Genomic DNA, 12,489 nt, shown 5'->3' with positions numbered 1-12,489 from the left:
GCTTTATTAATTGCAATTCTTCGAACAAGTGTTTGTTGACACTTTTTTCGTTCAGTGTAAAGTAGTTGATGACCTCCCACGTACTGATCACAGTGTTCTCAGTTACAACACAGTCCTGCATTGCTCAAAGGATCAAAGGGTAGGAGCTCAAAGGCAATACTTGGTTGCAAATGAGATGATGTTGATTAAGTCTGAACAAGTGACTCAGATCCCAGAGTTCCTAAGGTGTGAGTATTGGACCCAATGGAGAAAATTCTAGCTTTCTCCTTATGGTTAATGAGTAGCCTTAGAAGACCACAGTCTTCTTCCTGGAATAATTTTAGTTTGTTTGAGAGGTACCAACACCAATATGTTTAAAAGGAAAAGTGAGGACCTTATATTAAATATTAAACAATCTTACTGAATTGTTTGGTCAAAGTAATACATACGTGAAAGCATTTAGCATCTTTTCTATTAAATCAAATACTAAATGTTAGCACTTTAGTAAAGAGTAGTTTTTATTAATGTAAGTAATGATAAGCACCTTTATGTAACTTTATTTTTTTAGTTTATGAAACCCTTGCCCCAGTGTTTTCCTACCTAATAGTGTATTAGAGAGGGTGATAACCAAAGAACAGAGAAATGGAAACCCTTCCTTACTTGCAATTGTATAGAAGTTGCTTCAATAGAGAGCCAATGTCCGGTCTGGAAGTTCTAGTAAGAGTACCTGGCTGTATAGCATGGTCATATAGCTAGGATCCTAGATTTTGGTAGGATGATTGACATGGATTATCTCTGAGGTCCTGTGCTTGTTCGTTTATTCACATATACAATAAATATTTACTTATCTCCTACCAGAAACTGTTCAAGAGTCTGGGATACCGCACAAACAACCAAGTAACAATTCAAAATGTGCTTGAAGATGTACAAATATAGAATATATTGTGTATATAACATATATTTTCTATAAAACAGAAAAAAATAAAAACGAAAATAGGCAGCCTAATTTTCAGTTCTTCATATAGATTTTATTTAAGAACCCACTGACCCACTGACCCCTATCCTCCTTTCCGGCCCTCTCCCCAAACTTAAAAGTATCAAGGAGCTAGAAAGTTATATTTCAGTTCAAATGCCACACCTGCTCATGAAGTAAGGCTTGTTGGAAGCTTGAAATCCAGAAAAGTGGGCTGGACTTTGGGAGCAAAGGAAGGTAGAAGAGTGCTCGGAACTAATGTTTCAGGGGTTGAGGTTCTCTGTGGGGAAGTCAATTCTGAGGACCGGTAGTGGAAAAGCTCTCTTGGGCTGTTTCCGGCCACCTCAGCGGGAAGCGGAGACGCAAACGGCTGCATCTTCGGAAACTGAGGTAGAGGTTTTGCTGTCCTCGCAACAGAAGAAGTAAGAACGAGGCCTCCGGCAGTGCGAACCAGTATTGGGTCCCTGTAGCCAGCGAAGATGATGTTGCTGACGATGATCGCCAGAGTGGCGGACGGGCTCCCGCTGGCCGCGTCGATGCAGGAGGACGAACAGGTAAGCTGCTCCCAGACCCCCGCCGCCCCAAGTCCCTGCGAGAGCTCTGTGCTGTCCGCAGCGGATTCCTTCCTAGAATGTGGGAAGCCCTTTGTGATCTCCTAAGTAGCTTTATTAGAGCAGAATATTAGAAGTTCGGAATTTGGGGCAAGTTCCCAAAAAGTCAAGTCTGGATGCTCACAGTTAGCCAAAACAATCCCATCTCCAGAACATTATCTAAAGAGAACAGGTAAGACAAAAATCTATCTGCTCCTTCAGGAAAGATTTCCTCTCACAGGTAGTCTCCACCCAGAAAAGATAAAAGAGCACATTTTTCATACTGCATATATATATTTGATATATATGATACAATATATGTGGGAGATATATATTCATATCCTGAGTCTCAAAAGGGATATGTTTAGTTAAGAAATTACACATTTTTTTTCTTGGACTTTTCATTTATGTTATTCATGCAAAAAGGAAGGGAGGAAGGAAGTTGAGTACATCAGACATTCCAGGCATGTTAATGTAGGGAATTAGAGGACACAGTTTCTACCTTCATGGAGGTTACAGTTTACTGGAAAACTCAGATAACAAACTATTGCACTGTAATAGAATTGTTAGTGAAGAGGAAGAGGGTTTCTGGGGTTGAACATGGAAAGATACTAAGTTGGTTTTGAATATGAGGGAAGTTTTCCTAGAAATGACATCCAAGCTAACAGTAGGATCAAGAAGTAAGGGGCTTGTCTATCTGGTTTAATGCCATTTTAGGTTTGGAAGTAAATAGTGTGTTTTCTTTCACTTTTAGAAGAGTAGTGAGGCCAGGCATGGTGGCACATGCCTGTAATCCCAGCACTTGGAAGGCTGAGGCAGGAGGATCGCTGTGAGTTCAGGGCAAGCCAGGGCTACATAGTGAGTTCATGGTCAGCATGAACTACATAGCAAGACCTTGTCTCAAAAAAAAAAAAAAAAAAAGAGGAGTGATGCATATGACAAAGTTGCAGGTCATGCTAAGTAAATGTATTTTATTCCTTCTATAAAAGAAAGTCTAACCATTCAAATATATTGTGAAAAATATAATACACTAATTTTTCAACTATGAAATATTTTTCCTTCTTTTGTGACCACTCTGTAGAAGGAATGTAATTATTCAAATAAGCCCAAGAACTTGATTTAAACAAGGGAGATAATGTGAGTAAATATCCTTGAAGGACAAATAGTATGAGAAATATTTTACCCCACAAAGTGACAGCAAGGCCGAGAGATTAATCATCTGATCAGTTTTCCAGCATTCGCATTGAATTCTAGTGTGGACAAAGAATACAAAGTGGATTCAAAAGTCTGCTTAATATTAGTGGGCTTCTACTTTCTACTTTGATACTTTATTGAAAAATGGGTTGACTTGTTATTGTGTCTTAATTTGATATAGATCTCCCAAGATAGGTGCTTTGTTTCATTGACAAGGAAAGAAATTTTACACAAAAATATTTTTGCTATTGTAAAGCCATCATGTTTTCCTTTAGGGATTTTGATTTTGAATGATAGTCTTTCCTAAATTTTTAATGCCTACCAAAAAATGAATCCTAGACTTATTTTTACTATTATAATTATATACAGAACATTTACAGAGTGCCTACTACATACCAACCGCTGTGCTAATCCTAAGTGCATTATTTCATTCAATCCTCATACCAGCCATATTAGAATAGGTACTATTATTAACTCTATTTATAGATAAGGAAGCTGTGAGGCTTATACAGAATAAATCACTTGCTTAAAGTCACACGGCTAATAATTAGCATAGTGAAATTTTTCAGCAGGGTTTTTCCACTTCAGTACTGTTGATAGTTTGGGATGGCTAATTCTTTGTTGTGAGGGACTGTACTGTGTATTGTAGGATGTCTAGCTATATTCCTGACCCCCATCCCCAGTTGGCAGTAACACACTGCCCCCTGCTTTGTTATGATAACTCAAAATAATTCCAGATGTTACAAAATGCCCCCTTGGGGCCCAAATCACCTGTGGTTGAAAAACCACTGACTTAAAAATCAATATCTTCAGACTAGCCTTAGTGCCTAACACTGTACTTGACTACCTTGTTCTAAGATGGGGGTTTTTTTGGTTGGTTTTTAAAAATTTTTTATTTTTGGTACCGAGGATCAAACTCAGGTCCTTGTGCTTGCTCAACAGGCAGCGAAACCACTGAGCTAAATCCCTGGCCCCTAAGATGAGTTTTTTTTTGTTTTGTTTTGTTTTGCAGTACTAGGAATTGAACTAAGGACTTTGCACTTTCGAGGCAGGCACAGTGCCACTGAGCTAAATCCCCGGCCCCTAAGATGTTTTAATGATGTGTTTACTTCTTATCAGTCCAGAATTCACTTTTTAAGAATTGGATTATCTCCACTAGTTTTATATTCAAGTGCCCAAATTGTCCAACCCAATAATTCAATATACTTTTAATTATTTACACTGATATAGATATCAAATACAGTATTAGGTGTTTATTGTGCCAGTCCCTGTACAAGCCGTGTTATTACTGGAAATGAAAAGTTATTCAGGTAATACAGTAGAGAGTAAAATTCACACAATAATACACTACTCTATTTTATACCCAGTATTTCCTCTGTGATTAACTAGAAGTTTAGGCTGAGGGCAGGCAGAGAAATGAGCTTTTCTTCACAAACCTACACACCCTAGCTGATAGCCTATTTGTTTTTCTCCTTTTTGGTATGCTTTCCTTTTAGGATGTTTGCAATTTCTTCATCCACCTCTGTTCTACCTCAAAATTATTATATTCTCTTCTCTTTAATTTTGCGGCTCTGTGGAGGGCAGCTTAGACATTAAGGTGTTAGACCTAACCAGATAAACAGCAGGGAGCTGCTCCAAAAAAGCAACTAGTCTGTTGTGCAGTTAAACTGCTTCTTGCTCCCAATCCTTTAAGGTTGATTATTATAATTACTTACAGAGGAAAATGGTTGGTTCTTGGTCCCACTGAGTTCAACAAAGACTTTCAAGTAAGAGCTTAGCTAAACAGTCCTTAGAAAGGCAAAAGATGGTATTTGATAGAACTAGTTGTCCAGAGGTTCTAGGTGAGGACAATGAAAAGTATGGCAAATTACTGCCTTGTTTCTTCTGTAGTATAGAAATAGAAATCTTAAATGTACTATTGGATAAACTCCTTTGTTTCTCAGTTTGTCCAGTTATTCTTATCCATTTCATGATTGGATTACTAACAGACATCATTAAAGATCATTCATCTGTTCTTGATGAAGTAGAAAGCAGAATCAGGAAACCTAATTATTGTTAGGTGAGCTACCTGACTGTATGCCCTTCATGACTTTGACATTAAAAGCAAATTAAAGGTCAGTCTGTAAAGTAGTGGTTATGTTGTTTTGTGAGATCTAGATCGCAATTGCCTCATGGCTTCTTGGGCATTTCTTATGAATTGGATTTAACATTTAAATTGTAGGACAATACAGCAGCAAGGTATATTTCCTAAAGTAATTTTAAATATAGAACTGGAGTAACGCAACATTTAGAGAAGGAGCCGCAGAGCTAGACTGCCTAGGTTCAAATCCTGGCTTCTCCCCTCACTAGCCTGGAGTCCTTGGGCAAGTTAACATATAAATATAAAATATAAAATAGGGATAATAATTTTATTTTTTTAAGGCAGCATCTTGCTGTGTTGTCCAGACTGGCCTTGAACTCACTGCGTAGCTCTGCCTGGCCTTGAAGATCCTTCTGTTACATCCTCCTGAATGCAAGTGCTGAGATTACAGGCATGTGCCACCGTGCCTGACTGCATAATAATTTGAATCACCTCAGAGGGTAGTTGTAAATATTAATATGTAAAGTATTTAGAACAGTGTGTGGCAGAAAGTGAGCACTTAATTTCATTTGCCTATTTCAGAAGAATCTTTTCTAATTCTGCCTTAAATTTCACAAACCAGAATTGCACAAAACACTCTGGGTACAAATATGCAATAAACAGGAATGAGTGAATGAATAATTTTTCTCATTATAATATTAATTCATACTTATATAGACAGTTTAGCAAATATGTACAGCAAAAAAGACCAAAATGTTATGTTTTTACCTTTAATCTGTACCCAAATTATATCCTTTTGATGTATGATCTTAAAATTGATGAGAGTGTGTATATGTATAAAATTAGATAATGGGCAATACTGTACAATTATTGGACTTCATTTTTCCCATTAATAGTGTGTAAAGAATATTGTTTCATTAAATATTATACTTCTTTTTTTCCACTAAATTTATTGGTACATTTTAGGTATAAAATACAGTTACATTCATCATTGGGATCTTGTACCGTTACATGAGTATCTTGGTTCTTATTATTTTCCCATTCCCCTGCCCTCCCTTCACCCCCTCCACCCTTCCCTATTTACAAAGATTTTGTTTCCATTTTTTTCCTTATATTTTTTCTTTTTCCTTAGACCTTTTCTTCCTATTACACAATATCAATTATGCATTTTTTACTTACAATATCAAGATTTAGAGGACATTGCCACAGATTTTACAGAATTTAAAAGGATATAGAAAGCATATTACAAAAATCTTTTTTGAAATAAATTTGACAACTTCTGTGAAGTACCTTGGAAGACAAATTCATGAAACTGACTCTGGAAGAAATATAAAATTTGAATAGCATCTGTTAAAGAAAGTATATTCCTAGCTTGAAAACCTACCCATATGACAAGAACAGGCTCATAAACATTTTAACTGATGAATTATATCAAACATTTAAAGCAGAAAAAAGAAGGAACACTTCTCCCCTCATTTTAGGAAACCAACATGGTGCTAATCCTAAAACTGGATAAAGATAATAGAAGAAAACAGTATGAACCTAGATAGAAATCTGTTTAACAAAACAAACTATTAGAAGTCAGATCTGGCAGTATATAGAAAATGGTTTTATTGTAGGGATGGGAGTGTTGGTTCAGCATTGGAAAATCCACCCCCATAACTCATCATTTTAACAGAGGAAAGGAAAAAGCCATATGATTCTATCAGTAGTTGCAGAAAAAGTATTGGACAAAATTCTACAGCTGTTCATGGTAAAAGCTATCAGGAGCCTAGAAGTAGAACAGAACCTTCTCGACAGTTAAGCCATGTACTCCATACTTCCAGCAAGAATGCCTTATATGAATGGAGAAGATACAATGTTTTCTCTCTAAGGTGGGAAACAAGGGCAGATATGCCTAGTCTTCATCTATCCATTAAACTTTGAAACATAGGCCCAAACCAAAATAGTCTGGCAATAAAAATAGACAAATAGCATAGGTTTGGCAAGGTAGAAGTAAAATCTTTATATGTAGATGAAATGATCATCTACAGAGAAAATACTAAGAAATCTCTAGGAGCCCCTAGAACTTGTATTTGAATTTAGCAGGATTAGAAAACACAAGGTATATATAAAAATTCAGGTCTATGTATACTTGCTATAAATGAATTGGATATTGAAATTTAAAAGTTACGTAGCAGTACAGAAGATCTAGAAAAGTAAAAAGAAAGTAACAGTGTTGGAAGACATTTCGTGTCTAATTTTAAGACTTCCTCGAAAGCTACAGTAATCAAGGCAGTGTTGGCATGAGGAAAGACATGTAGATCAATGGAATAAAACAGAATCTAGAAATAGAACCACACATATATGGGCCACTGATTTTTGAAAGATTGTTTAACATTAACATTTTATAGAACATAAACTCAACTCAAGAGTAGAGGAAAAGATAGTGTTTTCAACAAATGGTACTAGAACACCTGGTATCTGTATGTAAAAAATTAACCTCAACCCTTTATTTCCATACATAAAAATAACTTGAAAGGATCTATCAACCTAAATATGAAAGACTGAAACTATAGAACTTTAAGAAGAGATATACTGTACTATTTTAACAGCTCCATAAGATTCTTTTTTTTTTTTTCTGGCAGTACATGGAATCAAACTCAGGACCTTCTGCTTGCCAGACAGGTGTGGCACCACTGAGCTACATCCCCAGCCCAACTCTATAGTATTCTATCATATGAATATACCAAAAAGATTAGTATTTGGCCGAAAAGCTTGTGCCAGTATTATGTTCACAGGAATGGTAATGCTGAGCTAGCACTGTAAAATGTTGGTTGACATATCATAATCTTTATGTAGATATGTCCCCAGTATTATGCATTGGCATCTTTTCTTTGTTCTTTGTAAGTTCCTGTTATAGTAGCATGCTTTTGGCCACCATTTCTTATGGTTGATACAGCTATTGGTCTCATTCTGTCAGGTTGCAATAATGTTTACAATGCCTTTTAATGAAGTCAAAGGATTTTTACTAATTTTTATCTGACTGGCATTTTTTTGCCATCTGTTTCTTCAGTTAGTCCTTTTAAGGTGTTAACTTGCCTGCACCTTAAACTTTAACTTCCACAATCAAGATTCTTTTTAAAATACTATCTCTAAATACGTGAGACTTTTGGAAAACATTTTAGATATAAACCGTAATATATGATAATGTTGATATGTATTATAATGTTTAATTATTGCAAATTATAATGTTTAATATATAAAACTATACACATACATGTACATGCATGTCAACCAAAATATTTCTCAAATGAATTGCATTATGTAACATATTGCCGTAACAGCAGTGCTCAAAAAGATAACCCTACAGCTAACCCCTCGAGTTGATTCCACCTTACTCCCTTGATGCGCCCCACGTGTATTCACCTCCTATTAATATTGAAATTTCCAGTTCACCATTCTGTACTTGTGCATTTGCTGAGCTGCCACTTTATCATTTTATCATTGCTTCCATGCATTTACTATTAGCTCAGAATACCATCTAGAATTTTAAGATTTTACTTTTTCCTTTCTCAGAGTTAGACCTTGGGAGACCCAGACCCTGACAGAACCTAGTATGAATACTTCCTTTGCAACGTTTAGTTATTAAAATCTACCAAAGGGAGGCAATATTCTATCTTTCAATCCAAAGTAAATAAATCCAAAATAGAAGAATTATTTCTTCCCATCACACAACAGTGTCCACAAAATAGGTGGCTTATAAAGAACAGAAATTAGGCTGGGGATTTAGCTCGGTGGTGCCGTGCAAGGTCCTGAGTTCAATCCCAGTGGAAAAGAAAAAAAAAGAACAGAAATTTTATTTTTCCTGTTCTGTAGACTGGGAAGCCCAAGATTAAGGGGCTAACTGGTTTTGTGTCTGGTGAGGGCCTGCTCCTCGTACACAGATGGTGTCTCTGGCTGGGTCCTTAACAAAGTGGAAAGCAGTTAGCTCTCTGGGGATTTTATAAGGACACTTAATTTCAATCCTTAGAGTTCCTCATGACTGTAACCACCTCCCAAAGGTTCTCCTTCCCAATGCCATCATCTTGGGGGTTAGGGTTTCAGAGTAATTTTGGAAGGGTTGCAAACTTTCAAACTGTTGCTGGCCAGACCAGTTTGTGGATGAATAAGCAATGTGTATTTGCTTCACATTCTTCATGCACATTTCTTTTCCCCTTTGCATCTACTAGGCTATGAGGTAGGACTTTTTCTTTTGAAATGACACTGCTCTAGTAGTAGAGCACTTTGTAGTATATATGGGCCCTGCATTCAATTCTAGCAGTAAAGGGGAAAAAAACTACACAACTCTTTCCCCAGTGGAAACCCCCCCCTTAGTTGTAAAAGTATTTATAAATTATTCAGAAAAATATTACCTATAATTATATTATTTGAATGTTATTCTTTTTATTTTTGTTTGTATATATCCTTCACTATTCAAACTTGTTATGGGGCCAGGGATTTAGTTCAGTGATTCTGGCGCCTGCCGTGCAAGCACAAGGTCCCGAGTTCAATCCCCGGTACCAAAAAAAAGAGAACAAACTTGCTATGGCACATGAGAACTGAATGGATGTATGCAGTGAAGGATATTTAACTTTCCAGTCTTTGCTCTACCCTGCTCATTTTTGGATAGTTACAGTCATAGTGTTTGTGCAATTTTCACGCACATTCAGTTTTGTGTAAGTGCTCAATGATGCAGCATTCTGAAGAAGATGCTACTTGATATTCCAGCATAAAAATGAGATTCGTCAGTCTTTTGTTCCCAGGGTTTTCCCCTGAGCGTGGCACTTGCTGTGTGGTTCTCTGCCAGTAATTGTGAAAGTGCAGTGGGTCAGGAATAGGGTACTGACTTTAACAGTGGAAGGAACATGGAGAGTGCCGTAAATGTAGCTGGGATACACACTTTTGATTCTTGGCAAATAAAAATAGAATCTTTTTGAAGAACTAGATGTTAGGTCTTCCTTTTGTTCTAAAAGTGGCCCATTTTTCTTTCATTAAGATGAATAGTATTAACCTATAGATGAAAGAACATAGTATCCTCGTAATATCGTGGTATTTCTTGCTAATTGGTATAGCTTCTTTTTGTCAAAAATTCTTAAGTGAAAGTGTCTTCTTTCAGTCTGGCCGGGACCTTCAGCAGTATCAGAGTCAGGCTAAGCAGCTCTTTCGAAAGTTGAATGAACAGTCCCCTACAAGATGTACCCTGGAAGCAGGAGCCTTGACTTTTCAGTGAGTATAGTTCCGACTTCTTCATGCTCACTTAGGTATGAAGACAGTAATGTAGCACCTTATAAGAATGGTAACAAGTTTTTTTAAAGTAAAGGTAACTTTCAAATGCAGTCTTTTCATGGAAGTAACTTCCCTGGCTCTAATTCTACAAAACAAATCTTTGTTTGTTTAATATGCTTACAGTAATTTTGACCCATTCATCTGTGTGTAATAAATTCTGTACTCATCATTCAATAATGAATAAATACTTTAGAAATATTATGGATATTAGAGAAATGCAAAGTAAAACTATTTTGAAATACCATCTTACCCAGGAAGAATGCCTATATCAAAAAAAACCCAGTAATAACAAATGCTGACCAGGATGAGGGGAAAAGGAATTCTTCTGCATTGTTATTGGGAAGGTAAACTAGTACAACTACTATGGAAATCAGTGTGGAGATTCCTCAAAAGCCCAAAAATAGAAATTCCATTTGACCCAGCTATTCCCCTCCTATTTTCCCAAAAGAGTTAAAATTATCATATTACAGGAATACATGCATAGCCATGTTTATGTAGCACCCCATTTTATAATAGTTATATCTTGGAAACAGAGTACATGACCACCAGCAGATGAATGGATAGGAAAATCTAGTATTTATACACAATGGATTACTGCTTTGCATAAAGAAAGATAAACTTGAGGAATTTGTAGATAAATTGATCGAACTTAGGACCTTGCACTTATGAGGCAGGCATGGTGCCAGTGAACTAAATCCCTGGCCCTTGTAGACAAATGTATGCAACTTGAGACCATAATGTTAAGTGAAATAAGTCAGACACAAAGGCTTAAATATTACATGGTTTCTCTTATATGAGATACTCAAAGTATGTATATGCAAATGAAGAGCAAAATGGGAGTTAGATAAATAGAAAGTAGGGAGAGATTCAGATGGTTCCCCAAATTACCTGTTCTGTTGTTCCAAAAATATTTTAATATATATGCTAATTTATTTTATTTATAGTACTAGTTCCTCTTAGTTCATTGAAAAGAAAATTTTGTACTAGTATCTCCTTGTTTCTTTATGAGAATCTTTTGAAGATGTCTTGTCCTGAGTAAGTACTTTGAAGATAACTATACACAGTGTTTAACTTGTTTTTTTCTTATTACTTTATCATGTAATTTTGCTTTATTATTTCATAAAATAAAAAGAAAGAAATTTGGAAACCAATAAGCTGAACAAAAAAAAATATTGTGGAGCTAGATTAGTACTCTTGCTCAAATTTTTACTAACTTGAAATGACTCACATAACTTTTCCAGTTATACTTAACTTCCTTCTATAAACTAGGGAAAATAATCATAGGAGTTTTGTAAGGACCTTAAGGGAATCCATATCTGTCTGTTACTTAGCATCTTGGCTTGGCACACAGGGAATAGTCAATAAATATTACTTATCATGTAGGAAAAAAAATGTAAGGACTTAGAAGTTTCTCAGTCTGTAGTTATAGACGATGTGTACAACTGAGAGAAGGATCAAAGGAACTATTGCATTTTAAATTTTTTACAAATAACTGGTATTAAATTTTTAGTACATGTCAAGTTGGAATCTGATAAAACAGGAAGGATTAAAAGGGAGAAGAGTACAAGAAGAACATAGGACAATTAAAAAGGATCAGCTAATTCCTGCTGTTTTAAGGACTCAGATAATAAAATATTTAAGTTAGAGAGGAGCTTTTGTGGGTTTTACTTAAAGAAAAAATCTCCATTTAAAAGAAAAAAAACAAGTAAGTATAGAAAAACAAAACTGTGGCCTGTAAGAAAATGATAGATACTAGCTGGGTGTGGTGGTGCATGCCTGTGATCCCAGCATTTGGGAGGCTGAGGCAGGAGGATCATCATGAGTCCAAGGCCACCCAGTGCTACATAGTGAGTGCAAGGCCAGATTGAACTAATAGAGACCCTGCCTCAAATAAAAAAAAAAAAAGATACTACATTTCATAACATATTAACTTACATAATATAGTATCTGAATATTCTGCATCTGTGGAATCACCCAAACACAAAGTGAAAACATCTGGAAAAAATTTGTATCTACTAAACATGTACTGGTGTTTTTCTTGTGATTTGTCACTAAACACTCTAACAGTTATTTATGTAGCATTTACATTATATTATTATAATTAATCTGGAGATGATATAAAGTATACAGAAGGATGTGCATTTTTTATGTGAAAGTACAATGGCATTATATAGAAGGGACTATGCCATGCCCGGATTTTGATATCCGTGGGAGTTGTGGAACCGAGTCCTTACAGATACCGAGGGACCTCTGTGTATCTCTACTATGGGTTAGAGAGGAATAGACCTAGGAAAGTTCTCATGGAATTGAGAAGAGATGTTCTGCCTTTTTCCTTTATGACCTTCATAATGTCCAATATTTTACTA

General features: G+C 35.9%; 1 protein-coding gene across 1 annotated transcript in view; it reads left to right on the top strand.

Annotated features, from left to right (window-relative positions):
- The first annotated feature begins 1,265 nt into the window (after positions 1–1,265).
- Sec22b (SEC22 homolog B, vesicle trafficking protein) overlaps positions 1,266–12,489 on the top strand; it is a 29,409-nt gene continuing 18,185 nt past the window's right edge. The window contains exons 1-2 of the mRNA XM_004853857.4: positions 1,266–1,506; positions 9,954–10,063. Of these exons, the coding sequence (XP_004853914.1) occupies positions 1,432–1,506; positions 9,954–10,063 (185 nt within the window). The 5' untranslated portion in view covers positions 1,266–1,431. The remainder of the gene's footprint in view (positions 1,507–9,953; positions 10,064–12,489) is intronic.

Source organism: Heterocephalus glaber, unplaced genomic scaffold (assembly GCF_053883595.1).
Source record: "Heterocephalus glaber isolate CG9 unplaced genomic scaffold, H.glaber_assembly_v1.0 deba00001442, whole genome shotgun sequence".
Lineage (NCBI taxonomy): Eukaryota > Metazoa > Chordata > Mammalia > Rodentia > Bathyergidae > Heterocephalus > Heterocephalus glaber.
The sequence above is the reverse complement of the archived record's forward strand: the minus strand, read 5'-3'. Positions and strand labels throughout refer to the sequence as shown.